Source organism: Vipera ursinii (assembly GCF_947247035.1).
Source record: "Vipera ursinii genome assembly, chromosome: Z".
NCBI lineage: Eukaryota > Metazoa > Chordata > Lepidosauria > Squamata > Viperidae > Vipera > Vipera ursinii.
The window spans coordinates 90,256,005-90,278,346 of NC_139517.1; the positions used below are offsets into that span (position 1 = coordinate 90,256,005).

Consider the following 22,342-nt stretch of genomic DNA (forward strand, 5'->3'; position numbering starts at 1 on the left):
GAAATGTTTATTTTAACTTCACCACTTTTGCTATTTGGAGTAATAGCTAATATATATAGGCTGATAAAATTGAGAGAACTATTAGAATAACTGTATTGTGTTCTATTGTGCACAGCGTATTATGCATCTCTCTGGATATATAATAGCTATCTGGATTTTTGCAGTCCAGATCTGGTAGCCCTAGTGATGATAATGATTGTTACTGTTATTACTGTTCTGGAAACAAGATGCACTAATATTCAGGAAAAGAGATTAAAATATTCTTTGTTGATCTGGGGCAGCTTATAACAAAGGGTCCGCAAACCCCGGTCCATGGACCGGCAGAAAACAGTCCACCCAAACAAATGAAGCCCCATCTGTGGGATGCAGGCAGCACAGAAAATCAGGCCCCCTCTGGTCCACAGAAAAACCTTTCTCCACAGAACCAGTCCCTGGTGCCCAAAAAGTTGGGGACTGCTGGCTTATAATAACATAGTTTATGTTAATTTCCAAAGCTTGTAACTGTCAGTGACTGATTTTACAGCAAAAATCCATCTATCATATCTTAGGTGACACGTGTAAGCTGTTTTGGTTCTAGGAATACTTGTTTCATATTGTGGCTTAGTTGGGCTTTGAGCAAAAAACCCCCTCTAAAAATGCAACTATTTTACATACATGTGGCAGGAGGTAAACTAGTCTGCTTCAACACTCATAGTTGTAATTCTGTTTGCATTTAAGTTCATTGTCTGAAGTGCTAGACATTTTTTTATTCCTATAAATTGGAAATGAAGGCAAAATAAAAACAATTCCAAGCAAGTTTCATTTAAAATAAATTAATACATACACACCATATGTATCCTATTGTTTTTAAAGTCAGTATTCTGGAGTTCTTTTCAGGAAGAAAACACTAAAAAGATAAATATAACAGCATAAAAAATAAAAAGACTAGCAGTATTTTTTTTTAAGTTTTATTTATCTTAGTTTCTTTCAACACAAGTCTCCTAATCTCATGTTACAGTTTGAAGTATTTACCTGTAATATCGATAGCCTCTGTGATTCCACATAGTAGCTGGATTGTTTTATAGAAACGCTTAATAATGCATATTAACTGTGGCTTTGCTGTGGTTTGTGACATCACAGCTGGACATAAATTAGCATACTTTTCCATGGGTTTCTGACCCATGTTTTTTATTTTACTTAGAAATAGGACTGATGAAAATTATCTCTCGAGGCGTGGTTAAAATCCATTAGCATCTCCTCATTGCACTTTTCCCCAGCTTCTCCAGTTTGGCCCCTCCAGTTGTTTTGGGGCTGTTTGCTAGAATTTCTCTCCATTTGAATAACCTTGTTTATTAGGAATTTTGAGAGTTTCAGTCCCAGTATATCCGAGAGGAGTCTGTCACTATAGAATGTGACCTTTTGTGATAAGTGAATTGCTCTTATTAATCTGCACAAGCAGACAATATTATTTTCATGTATGGAATCTTATGTTTCACTTTTCTGAAGGAACATGATGCAAAGCTTTTCAAATAATCAGACATCCTTTTTCTTTAAGACTGCAACAGAAGATTCTGTGGTAAATTTGATGTAGAGATTAAAGGCACTATGTTAGAAGTTGGGAGATTATTCCTCCCTTAGGCAGCTTTGGACTAGTCTCTCTCTGGGAAGAAAAAGAAGCCAATAGCAAATCACTTTCAAAAATCTTGCCTAGAAAATAGCATTGACTAGTTCAGGCAGTCTCCAGGAGTTACAAATGACTCAAAAGCAACAACAGTAATTTAGAAAGTTTATAAATCAACATAAGAAAAGCCGTATCCATTTCTTAGATATAGGTGCTCCTTATCCAAATGACATTTTTTTTTGGTAATCCAGATTTCTTCCTTACTTGATACAAAAGAAAAGAAAAAGACACAGAGAGAAGAGGAATAGTTTATGCAGCTATTCCACTGCTGAAGAAGCATGAAGAAATGGACAAAAATCTTTTTTTTGTCTGAGCTGTTGTGAAGGATCAACAAAACAATAAATCTGTTTTTTCCTTTTTTTATTTCATTATTATCCTGCCTTTATTGCCTTATAAGTAACTCAAGGTGGTGAACATCCTCTTTCCTCCTCCCCCTCCTCTTTTTCCGAACAACAACAAACCTGTGAGGTGGGTTGGACTGAGAGAGAGTGACTGGCCCAAAGTCACCCATCCGACTTTCATGCTAAAGTAGGACTAGAACTCACAGTCTTCCGATTTCTGGGCTAGCACTTTAACCTCTGCACCAGACTGGCTTTCTTTAGAGGTCTTAAAGGAAGAAAGCTGAGACAGGCATTTCCTTCTATGGGGAAATGGAGCTGCAACCCTTTCAACAAACAAAAATTTAATTTTACTCTGGTTCAGATGCCACAGTTGAACCAGAAATAATTCGGTACAGTAATGCAACACTGCAAGTGCCAGAGGACATAGAGGAGATGCTTTTAGACAGGTCCTTCTATAAAAGTGGCCTGGGTTAAGCTAACTTCTACAGACCTGAAGAGCTATCTATGGGATTGCCTTCACTTTCTGTAAAAAGATAATCTTTAAAAAAAATCTATATCCCTTACCCTGAAAATTGGAAACGGCAGAATACAGCACTGCTATACCTGAAGCAAATAATGTACAGCCTTCAGTGACACACAAAAATTATGATCTTATATAACTGCTGTATTTAAAAAAAATGAGATGTAATTACAACTCTTGAAAATTCAAAGGAAATGTTCTCCGTTTAAAATCCCCTTAATCTTCTTTTCCTATCTAACATAGATTTTGCTTCGGAGTTCAGAATTACATTTTATATAAAAGTTAGCTTCCATTTGGTCATCTTGCTCCTACTTGGGCTCATTTTGACTGCTGGGCTGAAGATAGTCCTTCCTATTTATTCACTTATGATCATTAGCAACGTGTTATGAAAGCTGGCAAGTGTGATAGTGTGAAATGAAGGAAGGTGCTTGAAGGAAGCAATAAGCTGAGTTGGGCAAGTTGTTTGCATGCCCGTACTTACAAGTAGGGATTTCAAATGTTCGGTATTATATATGTTCATATATCACAACTGATGTGGAGATAAGCTATTTTAAAACTCTTGTGAAATATTAATAATCTATTAATGCTTTTAATAGAATTAAGAATGCACAGTAGGATTTTTTTTCTGGAATAGGCTGAAGAGGCATCAGTTAATTAGAGCCTTTCATAAAAGTCCTTTAACAATGGAGGCAACAGGATAAGTGATAAATGCATTTTGTCTGCACTGTGCCCTAAAGACTTGCAGCTTCCCTTGAAGACCACTCGGAGGCTCCAGCTGGTACAGAATGCAGCCGCGAGAGTTGTCTTGGGAGTCTCCCGGTACTCCCATGTTACACCTTTGCTCCGCGAGCTGCATTGGTTACCAGTTGTCTTCCGGGTGAGATTCAAGGTTCTGATAATGGTTTTTAAGGCCCCACATGGCATGGGTCCGGAGTACCTCGGGGACCACCTGCTGCCGGCGTCAACTTCCCTCCGCCCTGTGCGTTCCCACAGAGAGGGCCTCCTCAGGGTGCCTCCGGTCAGAGAATGTCGGCTGGTGGCCCCCAGGGGGAGGGCCTTCTCTGTGGGCGCTCCGGCTTTATGGAATCAGCTGCCGGTCGAGCTCCGGATGGCACCTGACCTTCGCTCCTTCCGACGCGGTCTGAAGACCCATCTATTTAAACAAGCCGGCCTGGCCTGATGGGGGATATGTTGGGGTTTTAATGGGGATTTTTATATTGTTATTGATTGTTTTAGCTGGGCTACTATTTAATTCTTTTTAATTTTTGTATCCTGTATTTTTTATATGTGCCCTGTTCACCGCCCTGAGTCCTTCGGGAGAAGGGCGGTATACAAATATAATCAAATCAAATCAACTCAAATCAGTGGTTGTAAAGAAACATTACAAAATGTTGTCCCAAAGGTGCTTTTTCAAAAGGTAACTGGACTTTGTTTTTTTTTCCTTGAAGACATTTTGCTTCTCATCTTCAGTTACCATTTTTCTAAAAAATAATAATACCAGGCATTAACTTCAAGGAATGCTGTCCAACCTTAGGGAAACATTTGAATGAGATGAAGAGCATGACACCCTGCAAATTTGGGGGAAATTTGGTTTTGTTAATTTTAATGGGTCATCTGAAGAATCAGATTGGTGTATTTGCATTCAAGTAATGTTGCTTTCCAGGAGGCAGCCTGCCTTGCTAATTTAAAATGGTGACTTGGATATTTTATTTTTGAATATTTGCATGTATCTTTCTCAGCTTCCTTGCTTTTTTCAAGACACAAAACTATTAACTTTCTCTTTTTCTCTGCTTGTTGATTCAATTTGCAGGCAAAATGAAAGGGGGATTAGAAGAAGAAGAAGAAAGATAAGATGGGGTAGAGGGAAAGCAGTCAGCCCTGATAATGCGTGGGTGTGTGTGTGTGGATCTACAATTTTAAGCGAAGTAACCTAAAACACATTTCCTGGATTCCTTCCTTCTTCCTTATAATTACTTCTCTAAATTTTGTAGAGCAACATTTCATTCAAAAATTGCAACAAAATTGCATCAGAAAAAATGCAAATAAAAATGTTTATATTAGGAAAAGTGGAATACAGAAAATAAATGTGCTTTTTCATATGTGTATTTGATTAAGATCCATTATGAAAAATTCAGGGAATCAAAAGAAAATTCAGTGTACATGCTGTAACATGGACTGGTTGTAATTGCTTAATACAGTCACGCAGGTATTTGAAAAATCCTTCTTAAGGTAGAATGGCTACACTGCTTCATTCACCAGGAGAAATTTCTGTGTACATAACAGTACAGGTACAACATAACTGTTAGTAAGGTAGAATGGCTGGGAGGTTAGCCCCAATTCAATTCTCACCAAAACAAATATTATAGGCAATCTACATGGACAAATTTCTATATCCTATCTATTGCATAATATGGCTTATTTGGATCAATAGGTATAGTTAAACATATAGTTAGGAATCATGAGGAGCAATGAAATAAACCTTTCCATCTTTTCCCTTTGTGTATCTGTTAAATAACTGTTAAATCTTTACTATGCCAATATTTCACCATTGATTACTTAATTAGGTATATTGCTTCTGAAAGTTTATTTTCATTTCATAAATATATAAAAAGATGAGTAACTATACTGCCTTTTAGAATAAAACACAAAAAATAGCTTTATTAGAATCAGCTAATTGTTAATATATAATTACTTCTGTGTTCCCCAGAAATCTTCAGGTTTGATATTAAGCACTCCATATGTGAGTCTGGAAGAAAGAAAACAGACTATGATTATTTGTTAATTGTATTTTTCATTTATTTCTACCTTTAATACGTTGCCCTTCAACATCACTATCTAAATTTACCTTAAAAACAAAAAATCTTCCTCTAAATCTGGTTAAAAATTGATTTGCATAAGTCCAGCAAGGTAAGATGGACTCATTTCAGCAAAGCAGTGTCCATAATTGCTTTTTCTGAAGCAAAGAGGCTATGAAGCAAGCAGTATCTAAATAATTTTGGTCCAGTGCTTAAGAGAAACTCCTCAACTGTTTTGTGATCTTGTAGCCCCTATTCAGGTAGAGTCAGAGTGACTGGATAGAGCTGAGATTTATTGGTTGGATGCCCTCCTGATGCCTACACAGATTTCACAGCAGATTTTTTTCCCTTTGTATTCTAGGAGAGAAACATCTGCTCCCACCTAGGATTGAACTCTGAACTTTCCGAGTGGGAGGCAGGCATCTTCACCACTAGACCACTAGGCCTGTTGAGAAACTTCTCGCTATCCCCCTTAATTTTAACTGAAGTGTTTCTAGGCTCTGTGGCTTTGGGATTTTTCAGTGTACAAGCTTAGCCTGAAATATCTTCAAAATGCTGAAGGGGCTTCAGACTGGGCAGCTTGAAGTTGCTGTGAGATTTCTTTCGGCGAGCAGTCCAAAGAAGACTCGAGATGGCTGCCTTTGAAACTCAATGAAGACATATACTTAGCATACACTAAAGCTGCCCAGTGTAAAAATACTTCAGCTAATGTAAGAGAAAATTTCTCTATACCACCGCTCACAACAAATGTCACAAAAGCTCCTCTTTTAGCTGAAATGGTACAAGAAGAGGCTGAGCGGAGTTTTGAAGGCGAGTGAGGTGAAGAAGCTGAGTCACTTCACTCTAAATGAAAAGAGAACAGCTTCCTTTGCAAAGTACCCTATAAAACTTTTCACAGTCCTAGTTAAGAATACATTACATATAAGCAGAAATAAAAACAAATACAGCATATTTTTATTATCCATATGACTATATTTTTAATTGACCCTTTGTAAAGTTTCACTAATCCCCTTCATGGATTACTGCCTTGTCGTGGCAAAGGGGCTTGCGTAATTCAATGAAGCTATGAGCTATGCCGTGCAGGGCCACCCAAGACAGAAAGGTCATAGCAGAGAGTTCTGACAAAATGTGATCCACTGGAGAAGGAAATGGCAACCCACTCCAGTATCTTTGCCTTGAAAACCCTATGGACAGTACCAAAAGGCAAAATGATGTGACGCTGGAAGATGAGCCCCTCAGGTCAGAAGGCGTCCCATATGCTACTGGGGAAGAGCAGAGGGCTAGTACTAGTAGCACCAGAAAGAATGAAGCGACTGGGCCAAAGCTCAAAGGACACTCAGCTGTGGATGTGTCTGGTGGTGAAAGGAAAGTCCGATGCTGTAAAGATTTTTTTCTCCATAGGAACCTGGAATGTAAGATCCATGAATCAAGGAAAGCTGGACGTGGTCAAACAAGAGATGACAAGACTGAACATCGACATCTTAGGTATCAGCGAACTAAAATGGACAGGAATGGGTGAATTTAATTCAGATGACCATCAGGTATACTACTGCGGGCAAGAATCCCTCAGAAGAAATGGAGTAGCCTTCATAGTCAATAAAAGAGTAGGAAAAGCAATACTGGGATACAATCCTCAAAATGACAGAATGATCTCAGTTCGAATCCAAGGCAAACCATTCAATATCACAGTAGTCCAGGTCTATGCCCCAACCACCAGTGCTGAAGAGGATGAAATTGACCGGTTCTATGAAGCCCTATAGCACCTTATAGAACTAACACCAAAAAATGATGTCCTTAGCCAAGAAATTAAAAGACGCTTGCTCCTGGGGAGGAAAGCCATGACAAATCTAGTGTCAAGCCCCGCTGGCTCGCCACTCTCCGGGGACGGGCCCCAACACCAGCCCAGTGTTACCTGCCGCCTGCTTCCAGCCTCTGCTGTTGTCTTACGGCCCCGCGGCAGCGCAGACAGCCCAACCAACCACCCACGCGGCCGACCGACCGGGACCGGTGCAGACAGCGGGCGGACGGCCGCGCCTACGCAGCTTCCTCTCCCCACCGGGCCAGCGCAGGCGTCCGCTGCAGCTGCGCACGGGGCTCGGCCCTTCCTCCGCCCGGCGCAGAACAACTATGGGGCGGTCGACCAGCTGGGACCGGTGCAGGCAGCCGCCGACCAGCTGACGGCCATGCCTGCCTGGTGTCGTTTCCCTGCCAGGTCGGCACAAGCTTGGCCCTCCCTCCTCCCGGTGCGGAGCGGCTGTGGGGTGGCCGAACGGTCGGAACCAGTGCAGGCAGCTGCCAGACAGCTGATGGTCGCGCCTGCACAGTCACCCTCTACAGCCGGGCCTTCGGACCTTGGGCCTCTTTGGTGGCTGGCTGGCCGTGGCCACTCCGGGACGGCGCACCAGAGGACCCATGGCTGTCGAGCTGGACTGGTGGTGGGGACGTGTTGGGTGTGGCAAGGGGCGACGGGGGCTGGAGGCATGTCCACGGGGAAGGGTCCGTGCGGTGCGGGTGGTGGGAACAGGGAGAGGACGGTCGGGGTTCACGGGGTGGGGTTACGGGGTTTAGGCCGGGTGTTACCTGGCGTATGTACCTGACGACCGCTGGCGTGGTGCATGGAGTGGAGCCGGCACGTGGGGAGGAGATGGGCGGGGTCCTTATTGGGTTGTGGGTGGATGCTGATGTGTGCTGGCGGGGTGGGGCTGGGGTGTGTTCAAGCCATAAAGGAGCATTGAAGCAGGATTCTGCCAATGCTGACTTTATTCCTGTTTAATCTCACTGCTTGGAAGAAGAATAAACAACATCACTCGTACCTTGGATGTGTCTGTAGTTTGTTGTCAAGGACGATTCGTGACATCTAGACAGCACACTAAAAAAGCAGAGACATCACCCTGTCAACAAAAGTGCGTATAGTCAAGGCTATGGTCTTCCCAGTTGCAATGTATGGCAGTGAAAGCTGGACCATAAAAAAGGCTGAGCGCCAAAGAATTGAGGCCTTTGAACTATGGTGCTGGAGAAGACTCCTGCGAGTCCCTTGGACTGCAAGGCGATCAAACCGGTCAGTCCTAGAGGAGATCAACCCTGACTGCTCTTTAGAAGGCCAGATCCTGAAGTTGAAACGCAAATACTTTGGCCACCTAATGAGAAGGAAGGACTCACTGGAGAAGAGCCTAATGCTGGGAAAGGTTGAGGGCAATAGAAAAAGGGGACGACAGAGAATGAGGTGGCTGGATGTAGTCACTGAAGCAGTAGGCGTGAGCTTAAATGGACTCCAGAAGATGGTAGAGGACAGGAAGGCCTGGAGGAACGTTGTCTATAGGGTCGCGATGGGTTGGACACGACTTCGCAGCTAACAACAACAACACAACAACAAAAGTTTCAGTAAAGCTCCACTTGGAAGGAATGAACAAACTTTCCAAGCTGCTACAAGTTCTGTTGTAGAATGTGTACTATACCAAAAAAAAAATCCCTCTGTTCCCACGGTGGTGATACCCAATGCTCATAAAAATCACAGAATAGAAGGCTTGAAAGTATTGATGCAGATTAATTGGATTGGAGCATACCAGATGAATATGGATTCCTTAAATAAAAATTCTTTAGAGTGCCAACTGAAATTAAAGATTCTAGGTTTTGTCATCAATGTATTCTTTCCTGTAAGACACAATGTCATTACATATCAATCCTAAAGATAATGAAGGATGTATAATCTTTTCCATAGACTACATATATCTATTTCATTTTCAATAAGATATCTTCAGAAGAGAAAGCATAACAATCAAAACAATTCCTCATTGTTAAGAAGACATGAAGTTGGATTCAGATTTTATTTTTCCACATCACTCATCTGACATATAAATAGATTGATAAAGCAGAGTGCTGTTTATTATACTTAGGGCAAACTGGATTAGATAATAAAGCTGCACATTTTCTTCCCTTCATGTTTGCTGCACTTCAAACAGATGGTTGAAAATGTGTATGCTGCCAGTCTGGAGCCAGATATAATTTGATTTATATAACATTTCTGGTGGATAAACAATTTCATACAGAGGTTTGTAGGAAGTATTCATAATGTAACTGCAACCTCTTGTTTTTTGTCTGCTTGAAAACAATTGTACAACATAAGCCATTTTGTAGAACAGCTTTATCCCACTGTGGGATTAAAAAGTGTGTGAAGAGGAATGCCTACAACCCCACAACTGTATCTACAGAGGACGGTTTTATCCACAGATGTATGCTCATTAGATGCAATATCATCTATGACTTGATTTCCTTTCAAGTCCAAAAAAATTCCAGATAAATTGACAGGGAGCTAGGAAAGTTGCAATGCAGAACCAAATTGCCTGCTCCTGCTTGACGAACATAATGCCCCATTTCCCAAAAAACATTGCCATCTGCCATCTGCTACACATGATAACAGGTGAGGGGATAACATGCTCAAGAAAAGGATGGTCTGATTATTTGAAGATATCTGAAGATATAATTCCATTGAAAACCTTCACATTCAGTTTTAAAATGGTAGTTCTAATTTCAGACTGAAGGAAATACAGCTCACTGCCGTGATGGAATTTCTATCGTCCTTTAAAAAAAAGAGTTAAAATGAAAGGGAGATTGGGGGGGAGTAGTAAGAAGAGCAGAATCAAAACAAGATGATTTCTCCATTGCTTCTTGGTGCAATTTTCAGCTGTCATTCCTTTTGGAAGTGTATGCTTATTTCCAGTATGTTGAATTTGAGTTTTCTAGTACTCAAAGTCAGAGCACACACATTTGTTCCAGACAGTGGTACACATTGCCACATTCTCTCAAGGGTGCAATGAATCACCTTTGCTATAAGATGAATTTGGGGTTAAGTAATTTTGATTGCACTTCCTTTGGATATTCCACATCATTTTGTTCCATAAGTTAGTTCATTGCTTGCTGTTGATGTGTGTGGTGACTTTTGCTGTTCTTACATCAGCAAAATGTTGGGCAAGAGAAGGGAAAGGCACTCAGATATCTTTCAAATTTTAAAATCAGTGGGTCTAGGTCAAATAATTAAAATGTTTTCGAAGTCATGCTGCATAGAAACTGATCCCAGTTTCCCTTTCAGCCCCCACTCAATTGAATATATGTTCCATTTCATACTTCAAACACTTGCCAGCAACATATTTCCTTCTGGGTATATGTGAATGTGCCATCCCCAAGAGTTTTCAGAAGAAAGAAAGAAAAATAACCCCAACATTTTATTAAGCCCACATGGATCAAATCAATCCTTTGCAATAGGTTAGGGAAAAGAATCGGGAAACTGACTGATAAAATAGAAATATATAATAACATATTATCCAGTAGTTATACATACCGTATTTTCCGGCGTATAAGATGACTGGGCGTATAAGACGACCCCCCAACTTTTGAGGTGATTTTCATGGGTTAAAAAGTCATCTTATACGCCAGAAAATACGGTAGCATTCAACATTATATGATAAAAACCAGTTGATTCTCACTGGAATAAGGCTTGAGAGAGGGCAGACCAAATTCGTCACCCAATATTTTGATACCTGGATATAATGAGCTATAAGAATAACTTTGAGGAACAGGAGGTAGATCCATAGCCAAGGCAATAGTTAGATAAGGGAATCAAAGCCCAAAGCAGGAATATAATTTGAAAAAGCATTTAAGCTAAATAGAGAGGAGAAAGTGCATTCAGACTTGCAAGATTCTGTAACTTTAAATACAGTATTAGCATTCTAAACTTTTGTTTCATGGTTTTGATTACTTTAAGGTAAGAGGAGAAAAGCTGAAAGTTACCCAACTTTTTATGGCCAAAGTCATGCTTAAGGAAGAGAAGAGCTGCAGTGAACGAAGCTGTTTTTTATTTTTCTCTAGAGGATTTGAGAGTGTGTATGTGTGTGTGTGTCCTTTGTTCTTTAAATGATTATTGGGGAATCACTAGGTGGTTGCACTTTGTGTGGGCAATTCATCAAAATTATTTCTTGGACTGGGAGAGAATGATTGACCCAAGGTCATGCAGCTGGCTTTTATGGCTAAGGTGGGACTAGAAATCCCATCTCCTGGTTTCTAGTCTGATGTCTTAGCCACAAGGCCAAACTGGGTCTTATTTCTTGCCCAGAGATTAGTGAATCAAACCTGACATAACAATAAAATTTTGGAGACTAGCTTTACATCCAAGACAGTTACTTACAGTGAAGTCATCACATTTGTTATTGATATAACAAGAGTAAAATTAAACATGATCTTCATTTACATCTCATGCTTATGCGCCATTAACCTCTTCCTCTGTTTAAGTCATATTCTGCTGATGAATTACATACAGAAGATAATTCTGTGACTGTTTGTGTAAGTTGCTTTAAAAGGACTGATTTCTACAGGAAAAGTAGTTGCACAATAGAATTCTTGTATTTGAGAGTGAAGAGGCTATCTGTCAAAATCATTTTGCAATCTTTTCTTTGAGGAGTAGCTCAGAACACTTTTGTCTGTAAAATCCTGAAAATATATCTTTTAAGTCTGTTGTAAGGATAAGTAATGTTGCATTTTGTTACTTGACTAATTACTGAAATTTGAATATAAAAACTTCACTATATTGCTAGGAATCCTTTTCCATGTGGGGGGGAGATGATAAAGGAGCACTGGAAGTTGCTTTCGCAAACCCCCTGTGATGCATTGCTTCCCCCCCCCCCAGGGTCCAGGGACCGCAGCTTGAGAACCACTGATCCATCTACAATCTTAATCTTAATCTCTAGTATTATAGAAGGAAAAAAACTGAAACTGAAAGGGAAGAGCTGCAGTCGTGTCATCCATATCTCAATTAGGTAAGATACAAACAAGACTTAAATCTACATATATAAAAACATCACTTTCATGGACGCCAGAGCTTATCCTAACAGCTTTAAATTAAATGTTACATCAGATCCATAATAATAATCAAGTTCCTACATCAATACTGAATCACGGTTTAAGGCGTTGTCTCTTTCCAAACCTGTCAAACATAGCTTTGTAGTTAAGAAATAGAGAATTATGGGTAATTGAAAATTGGGGGCATTTCCCTTTCTGGATAGTGGGAGTAACTAACAATATTTTTTTTCCTGTTTTCGTGGTATAAATGTAGAGATTTTATTCTTCCAAAAACCCTCTATTTCCTCCACAAACACACACACACACACAGAGAGAGAGACACACACACACGTATATAACCTTGCTTGTTCATAGATATTGAGAATTTATTGCCCTGTCTCCTGTCTTTGCAAGCCTGTGCACAGCTGTCGGAGGGAGCAGGAGCATCGTTCCAAAAATTGCTGGTTTGTTTTCAATATTGCCTTTGTGGGGTTTTTTTTATGTAAAGCAGCTTCCTCAACGGAAGTAGTACTTAATCCCTTATCCGACTCTTGTTCTTATTTACCTCACCCTCAAATAGCTTACCTTTCCTATATTTTCTATTTCATGGCTCTGCTCAGAATCGTTGCATTGTTTCTCTTGGCCATGTATGCAACTTGCCCAGAATAACAAGATTAATTGATTTGTAAATAAATCAGTCTATCATCTTATCCCTGTAGGGATTTCCCCAAATCTAATTATTTTTGAGAAGTAATGCTACCTGAGTTTTCATCCCTTTCAGACTAATGAGAAAGGCTATAAAATATTCAAAGGCTGCAGCAATACAACTAACTGTAACTACTGAATAAAAGAAAGAGCTGGCTGCTTTATTCATGAGTAATAAAGGATACAAAATGTTTTTCAAAGGAAATTTTTAATGCAAGAGATGAGGGGCAGCTATTGATATGTTTTGAGGAAACATGCTTGATTAAAAGTGTATGATGTATAGAGATAACCCAAGTACAGCAAACAGATTTATTATTCTGACAAACAGCTGTTGTGAATACCTATCTTGGGAGATCTGATCTCTTTTGCTCTCAGTAAAGAGAGCATTCAAGCTTTAGTAATGAATATGCAATGATTGAGGTATTCAATTCAATTTAATTATACTTTGAAAAATGTACAGTTTTTAGGAGTTTAGAAAGTGGTAAATTTATGGGGGAGGGTCTTATCACAGCATTTTTGATAAATACTCTCATCAATCATGGTTGATAAACTGGCAATATGCCTTACTTTCAGAACTTTAAACTCTTTCGTAATTTATTTTTTTATATACATTAAATTTATATTTAATTATTTCAGGCAGTATTGCTTTTCTAATGAATGAAGCTGACTAGGGTGGCATTCCAAACTTCAGATTCCACTGTTGAGAAAATCCTCTTCTTGATTGTTGTCTCCCTTTTATGGCAGATATATATAAAGGAGAATATAGCCCAGTACAGAGTTATAAACATTTTGAAAAATAAAGATGAGCACTTAGAATTGTACCAAGGAGCCAACTGAGATGCAGGGCAGCTGTTGTAACACAGATAGAATATTTTATACTTTTCAGTTCTTATTAGTAAGCTAGAGCTACTTAGAACTAGCCATAGTCTCTAAACAACCTTCAGAAGTCTTCAAAAATGATCCTAGATGCAAATTAATTAATTAATTAATTAATGGGACTTATATCCCGCCCTATCTCCCGAAGGACTCAGGGCGGCTAACAACAATAACATATAATAAGTACAGAAATTAAGATAAAATTAAAATTAAAGTCATCTGTGCAATAAAAATTAAAAATTAAAAATAAATTAAAAATTGTAAACATAATTAAAATGCCTGTCAGTCCAGGTCAGCCAGATGGAAAAGGAGTGTTTTGAGGCCGCGGCGAAAGGACTGGAGATCTTGGGCCATCCGAAGCTCAGGGGGGAGCTGATTCCATAGGACTGGCGCTCCCACAGAGAAGGCCTTTGCCCTGGGGTTCGCCAGCCGACATTGTCTAGCCGACGGTACCCTGAGGAGGCCTTCTCTGTGTGAGCGTACTGGGCGATGGGAATTAATACCAAAGATTTGTCCAAGAAACTAAAAATGTGGGATTTTAAAATTAGAGCATAAGTAATCTTGAATGATGTAAGAACCAGGCTTCCTTCTTCCAATCATAGTGTTACAATGCTGCCTCTCACTAATTTGCTATGTGAAAACAGAATGCTGAATTGACCCTGGATTAGGGCCAATGTGAAATCTTGAGGATTTGTATGTTTTGAAAAACAGCTTATCCTTGGGTACTTTATTCAGGTCAATTTCTCTTGCTTTAAATGGGAGGAAAAGCCACTGAATTTTCCCGATTGGATCTTAAGTCAAAATCTTTCAACAAAATAGATTTATGATTGTCATGTGGATCACATGAGAAATCTATTGTTTCAGAATAGTGGGGGAAAAATTGTGCTAAGGACTTAAAATACTTGCCAGACAATAATAGAAAATGAGCTTGTTTTCTTTTTCTTTTTGGTAGTGTTTAGGGAAGAATTGCTTGAATGACAAAGTAGGTAGTATTTATAGGCACTGTTTTGCATATTCTAAAAATAAAATGGATAACTACTAGGTTAGAGATGAGCCATAATTTATAAAGAACCATAGAAAGTGCTAAGCAACAGCAAAAATGTATAAATGCTCCATGGCAACTTTACTGCCCACTTTTTCTAATATTTAATTCCAAGAGGATGAATGTGGAATCAGTTGGGAGTAAAAGCACATCATTGCTTTATAAAAATAGTGTAACAGATAGTAGAAATCAGGTTCTGTTACGGTGACGGCAAAGCGATTCCAGAATACTGTAGTATCTCCTTGAAATTATTGATGAATTACGCTTTCACTCACTCCAGTAAAAAAGAATATATATAGCACAGGATTAAACTGTGGACTCTTTGGTACTCTCTGATTTGCTTGTTCACTTGCAGACATTTCATTACCTGACTAGGTAATATCATTCATGCTGGTGAGTGTGGGATTTGCTCCCTGTTATATACAGTAGCCTGGTCTAGTTTTCTCCTTGTGCATTTCTCCATGTTAATTCCTTGAGTAAGATTTTGTTTTCTGCTCTATTGTTTGTCTAATGTTAATTCCTGTTAATCTTGTTGGTTGCTGGAAAGGATGTCTTCTGTTTTTTTTTCCATTTCTTATCTTTTTTATTGTCTCTTTTAAAGGGTGTGCAAGTATGGCTTACCTAATATGTCAATTATGTCTGATTTGCCTAAATGTCAAATTTCCAGCAATTATCTAGTGTTTTTATTTTTTCTCCCTTTGGTTCAATCTTGTTTGTTTTTTGGATCTTGCCTGGCCATGTCCCTGCAGTTTTCTTGGCAAGGTTTTTTGGAAATGGTTTGCCATTGCTGCCTTCTTAGAGAAAGGGGACTGGCTGAAAGTTACCCATCTGGCTTAATGCCAAATGTAGGATTAGAACTCCCGGTCTCCCAGTTTCTAGCCTGATACTTTAACTATTACACCAAACTGGCACTCTTTTTTCTTCTCTTTTTATATTTAGTTTGGTCTAAATACGGATCTTATAATATTCAATGTAAGAACTATAACAGCCCTTATGTAGAACAGACAGACAGAAGATTAGCAGTCAGAAGACGTGATGGAGACTCCTTAATCTGACAACACAGACAGACCCAACCATAGTGTCAACTGGGAAACTGAATACCCTAAGCCCGTGGTGGCGAACCTATGGCATGTGTGCCACAGGTGGCACACAGAACCCTCTCTGTGGGCACACGCGTCATCACCCCAGTCCTAGGCCTTCAACTGGGTTTTATAAAACCTTTTTGCTTTAGGCCTCCACCGCCGTGTGGGGGAAAAAAGGTTCAATCAATCAATTTCAACTTGTTGCAGGGAAAAAAAGATCTCACAAAATTGGAATTCACTGATTGAACTTTTTAGTCCCACCCAGTCTGCCATTACCACCACAGTCATGCCCACCCAATGGGCCACGCCCACACGGCACCCAATGATACATAAGTGGGTTTTGGGTTGAAGTTTGGGCACTTGGTCTGTAAAAGGTTTTCCATCACTGTCCTAGGCCAAGTTAATAATAAACTAAACTATAAAACACATCTCCTATCATAGCTGAACGTTTATTTGGAGGGCAATTTCTATGAATTACTACTGATCTAATCTTGGGTTCTTATTATTGTCTGTGCGTACAGAATAAATCCCAGCAGCATTTAATACTTCTTTACAAAACAAAAATGTTCTATATTGGTTGTGCAAAATCTATCAGTATATTTAAAGAATTTTTACCTGTTTCAGGAACAATTCATAAACATAGGCAGTTTTTGTTGTTGCTTTTATTATTAAATATTCAGGAGCAGCTATGCAAATTCTTATTAATTGAGTTTAGAATAACTAGAAAAGCAGAATTAGCTCATAAAAATAAGACTTGGCGAATGACAGAAGCTGATTAATTAATTGAGAATAAGTTTGTCATTTGTACTTGGATTAATTCTTATCGAGATAGTAGTCCTCAACTTGTAACCACAATTGAGCCCAGAATTTCTGTTGCTAAGCAAGACAGTTGTTAAGTGAGTTCAGTCCCATTTTACGACCTTTTTTGCCACAGATGTTAAGTGAATCTTTGAAATCGTTTGTAACATAGTCCTTAAGTGAATCTGACTTCCCCATTGACTTTGCTTGTCAGAAAGTCACAAAAGGTGACCACATGATTCCAGGACACAGCAACCGTCATAAATACAGGCCAGTTGCCAATTGTCCAAATTTTGATCGTTGGGATGCTACAACAGGCATAAGTGTGAAAATTAGTCATAAATTACTTTTTTCAGTGCCACTCTAACTTCACATGCTTACTAATTGATTGACTGTAAGTTGAGGATTACCTATACTTAGACTTTTAGAAGAATTGTTTGTGCACTTGGAGATATAGGATCTTGAGCAATGATAATGAACTCAATGGTACATTATACATACAGATTAGTTTTACTGGGTCCTGAACTACAAATATTGTATGTCATTTAGATGTTCTTTATTTTCTGCTGTATTGCAAGCCTACCAGGAAAGTTATAACATTATTGAGTTTTCTCTGTATGTATATGCATGCTTTCATTCAAGTGACTTATTAGTAGATGTGACAGGATTTCTTACTTGCCATAAGTATATTATCATTGATTATGGAAGATAAATAAGAATTGTTGGGAGAATCAAAGGAAATATATATTTAAAAGTACAGCTGCCCAGCAGAAAATATTTTCCAGTGCTATTGTGCAAATAATAAATAGTTCCAGCATTTAAAGAAAACCAACTTTAATAAATCAGGTGTAAGTCCATGACCAATTGAAAAGAGTTATAGAGACGTATGAGAATTTGAATCGCTATTTTATATAAATGGAAAATGAGGTAAGACAGGAACTCCCTTTCGTGGATAACTGCAGCTGAACTACAGCAGGAGCTTCCTGGAATGTTATAATTTAAGAGAAAATTCTAAAATAACACTTTATAATATTGTAATAATATGGAGCTTGAAACTGGCTTTGTTGTGGTATCCAATAAACCACAGCAAATACAATAATCAAATAATAGCTTTTATTCTGTTCCCTCAAAGACTAAGACTAATAGGTCCAGAATCCAAAGTGTTTCAAAACATCTATTTGGAAATTCCCACTGTAACTGAGATTCCCTTTGCTCTAGTACAGTCCTAAACACCTTCTTTCCTCTTTGAGTTGTGAAAGGTATCGCTTTGTTTTAATACTGCCTTCATATGGTAACTAGAATCTGTTTCCATGGTTACAGTACTATAGTTCACATAATTCTCAGAGAAAAGAGGGGTCTGCTAGCTAGGTTTCTGTTTCAGATATAGGTTGCAATTTTTGACTACTGTTCCTAGCAGACTCAATAGTAAGGGTAAACAGACATTCAATCTTATTAGGCAACAGATCCAATACTTTATGATTCTCTCTTTCTGTTTGTGTATATGTTTGTGCTTGTGTTTGCACACGTGCGTGTTTATGTACACACATCTGTATGAAGTTTATCTGAATGAATTTTTCGCCATTCATTATGGCACTTTAATGCTTTCATGTTGTTCCATAGGTTTAAGATTCAGCAAATGTACATCCGTAAAAGGTTAATTAACATTTTGATCAAAAAGTTGCATGAGAACAAAGTGCTAATAACTATAAGCAATATGGAATAAGACTGCATGACCCAAAGATAGAAAAGGATTAGTATACAGTATATATCAAAGAAAAGACCTGAAGAAACTATGCAGGTTATTAAATTATTGTGCTGATTCCTTCTGTAAGGTTTTCTTTCAACTATTACAAAGAAAAATACATCCATATATTAAGAAACAAAAGCCAAATGAAGATGCAAGTTGCAAAAACGTCAGGGATTTATTTATTTAATTATTTTTATTTAATTAGATTTCTATACCACCCTATTCCCGAAGGACTCAGGGCGGTTTACAGGGCAGCATAAAATACAATATACAAGATAATATAAAATTAAAATAAATTAAATTAATTAAGCCCAACAATTAAAACAATATTTAAAAAGCTAAAACCCCTTCAGTCCAGGCCTGATAAATCGAAAAGCCAGGTTTTCAGGTCCCAGCGAAATGAACGCAGATCGGGGGCAGTCTGGAGTTCCACAGGTAAATCATTCCAAAGGGCAGGCGCACCCACAGAGAATGCCCTCCCTCTGGGGATCACCCACCGGCACTCCCTAACCGGCGGCACCCTAAGGAGGGTCTCTCTATGGGAGCGCACAGGACGATGGGAAGTTGATGCTGGCAGCAGGTGCTCCCTAAGATAATCCAGACCCATGCCATGTAGATAATTATCCCTAAGATAATCCGGACCCATCACCAGCACGTTGAATCTCACCCGGAGGGCAACTGGAAGCCAATGCAGCTCGCTGAGAAGAGGCGTTACACGGGAGTATCGGGAGACTCCCATCACAACTCGCGTGGCTGCATTCTGCACCAGCTGAAGCCTCCGAGTGGTCCTCAAGGGCAGCCCCATGTAGAGAGCGTTGCAGTAGGCTAACCAAGAGGTCACGAGCGCATGAGATGGATGGATGATTACCATATTGTCACTAAAACTGTTTGGCAACCAATATAAGGCTGGCTGAATCGGAAGAGTTAACAAATGGAACCATAATTGGAGGCCGAAACAGATAATCATTCTGTTAGCTGAAAGTAATTACAACTTAGCATATCTAATTCTGAAAGTAAGAATGAAAAGAGAAAATTCCTGGTGAATGTTAAATGTTAAGACAAAAGTAATTTCAGTCTCCATGCTGAATAAAAGTTCTTGCCTGATACTTGTGTTACTATCAAGTGACATGTATATATTGGATTTTTCCCCTTTCTTAGGAATTTCCGCTGAGTGCTAAGAATGCCATTGGAATGTATGTGGGAAAGAAATGACTCTGTTCTTTCTCTTCTGTTTCTTCCCATCCTTCTGATGCTGTTGTAAGTGATTTGATTCAGAAGAATTTTCTTCTACAATCATGACTGAAGAAAAGAATCTGGGGGTGTCTCAGAATGCCTTGTCACCTTCAAGAAGTACTAGCAGCTGTTCTTCTAAACAAGAAAGTCGGCAGGTAAATAAAAAGCTATATTAATCTTTGCTTACAACCTTCTAAATTTGTGAAGAACATGAACTAAATATATAGTATATTAAGTCCTGGACATATGATTATTTCAGAGAACCAATCTGATGTATTGAATATGTAATATCAATGTTTTATACCAGCATGGTATCATATAACAAATCTAAGACTCAAAGTACTTGTGCAATTGGCACAGTACTGTTGTAAATCATAGTATTAATATTTCATTCTTAGCAGAGCGTTTGCTGGAGAATTTGTTTACTTGAAACAAGAATAATGTCACACTTTTTTAAAAAAAAATTTCTTACAGAAAAATGGGCTGATGTATATACATGATTATATGTGATAGTAGTCCTAGGGCAAACCATGTGTTTCATAAGTTACTTCTGTTTGGAAAATTAGGCTCAGCCTAAGAAGAAATGTTTATAATTAAAAGAATAGTTATATTTTAAATATGAAAAATAGATAATAAATTATTGCTGATTTTTTGCAATGGCTTCTAATTTATCAAAATTTTAGCAAGCTACCAGCAAGACTTCAGTATTTAATTAGGTAGCCATTTCATTTATTATATAGGGCCAACACCATTTCTTTATAATTTGAAAACAGTATTTTATTATCTTGAAGTAATAAAGAAATTGTATGTTTTGAAGCTAATAAAAAATAGGTTTCATAAACAGCTCTACAAAAAGAGAAGGGGGAGTTGCACTATATGTAAGAGAACACAGTGTATCTACAGAAATGCACATGATCAAAGATAAAATCTTTCCAGAATGTATATGGATCAATATAAAAGAGAAAAAAAGTGACATTGCCATAGATGTATATTACAGGCCACCCAATCAATCAGAAGAAATAGATGAACTCTTTGCCACCCAGTTAACCAATATATATATGTACTCCCACAGTAGTAATGGGAGACTTCAACTATCCAGATATCAACTGGGAGACAAACTCTGCAACGAGCGGGAGATCAAACAGATTCCTAACCAACCTAGCCGACACTGTGTCATCCAAAAGGTGGAGGAAGGAACTAGACGTAAAGCTATACTGATCTTAATCCTTACTAATAGAGAAGAAGTGATAGAGGGAGTTGAAATTGCTGGAACCTTGGGTAAGAGCGACCACATCATGCTGGAATTTAATATAGTGCAAACACTAGCAATAGAAAACAGTCCAAACAGTGTCTTAAACATCAAAAGAGCTGATTTTAACGAACTCAGAGAGAAGCTAGGAAAGATCCCATAGATGAAAATCCTAAAGGGGAAAACAACCCAAGAAGCATGGGAAACTCTGAAAAATGCGATCATAAAAGCCCAGACCAGCACAATACCACTGAAAAAGAAATACAAGAAATGCAAGAAGAAACCAGCATGGCTGCACAAAGATCGCTCTGACAAACTGAAAGACAAAAAGGACAAATACAAAAAATGGATAGAGGGGCATATAACTAAGGCCGATTATCAGCAGACAGCCAGAACATGCAAAGATGAAGTCAGGAAAGCAAAGATTCAGAACGAACAAACACTTGCAACAGAAATCAAGGATAATACAAAAGTTCCTTCCAACATATTAACAAGAAAAAAGTCAAGGTCCACTAAAGCAGGGGTCTCCAACCCACAGTCCGTGGACTGGTACTGGCCATGGCATACCAGCAACTGGTGTGCACAAACAAGCAAAGCCCCATCTGTGGGATGCAGGCAGCAAACAAAACCACACACTCTCCGGTTCGTGGAAAAACCTTTCTCCATGGGACCGGTCCCTGGTGCCCAAAAGGTTGGGGACCTCTGCACTAAAGAGAGAAGATGGCAAGGAAATCACAGGCACCAGGGAGAAAGCAGAGCTGCTTAACTCATTCTTTGCATCAGTCTTCACACAAAAAGAAATTACAGTCCAACATATCAAAAAAACCACTGCAAAAGGCGAACTAGAAACAAAAATTAAAATAAGCAAGAAAATGATAAGAGAACACCTATCTGACCTTGATGAATATAAATTACTGGGACCCGACAGATTACATCCCAGAGTTCTGAAGGATCTGGCAGATGTTATCTCAGAATCATTGCACCACATCTTTCATAAATCCTGGAGAACTGGGGATTGAGGATTGGAAAAGGGCTGATGTGGTTCCCATCTTCAAGAAAGAGTGGGGGGAAACGGACCCAGGAAACTACAGACCAATAAGTTTAACATCAATACCTGGGAAGATCCTCGAAAATATAATCAAAAAACAGATCTGCGAACAACTAGAAGCAAACAAAGTTATAACTAGTAGCCAGCACGGGTTTGTTAAAAACAGATCATGCCAAACCAATCTTATTTCATTCTTTGATAAAGTGATTAAACTAGTAGACCAGTGAAATGCAGTGAACATAATATACTTAGATTTCAGTAAGGCATTTGATAAAGTAGACCACAACCTACTCCTTGGTAAGCTAGAAAAAGGTGGAATAGACAACATCATCATCAATGGATCTGTAGCTGGCTGGCAAACCGTACTCAACGAGTAGTCCTCAATGGCACTACATCCACATGGACAGAAGTAAGCAGT

The 22,342-nt window shown here is 38.8% G+C and overlaps 1 protein-coding gene across 7 annotated transcripts in view; it reads left to right on the top strand.

The window, feature by feature from the left end:
* OSBPL3 (oxysterol binding protein like 3) overlaps positions 1-22,342 on the top strand; it is a 122,782-nt gene that overhangs the window by 14,588 nt on the left and 85,852 nt on the right. For 6 of the 7 annotated variants that reach the window (XM_083376693.1, XM_083376698.1, XM_083376699.1 and 3 more), the window contains one exon: positions 19,657-19,782. In XM_083376693.1, coding sequence (XP_083232819.1) covers positions 19,690-19,782 — 93 coding nt within the window. In that variant the 5' untranslated portion in view covers positions 19,657-19,689. Of the gene's footprint in view, positions 1-19,552; positions 19,783-22,342 lie in introns of all 7 variants that reach the window. The other variant, XM_083376697.1, reaches the window with a different exon arrangement.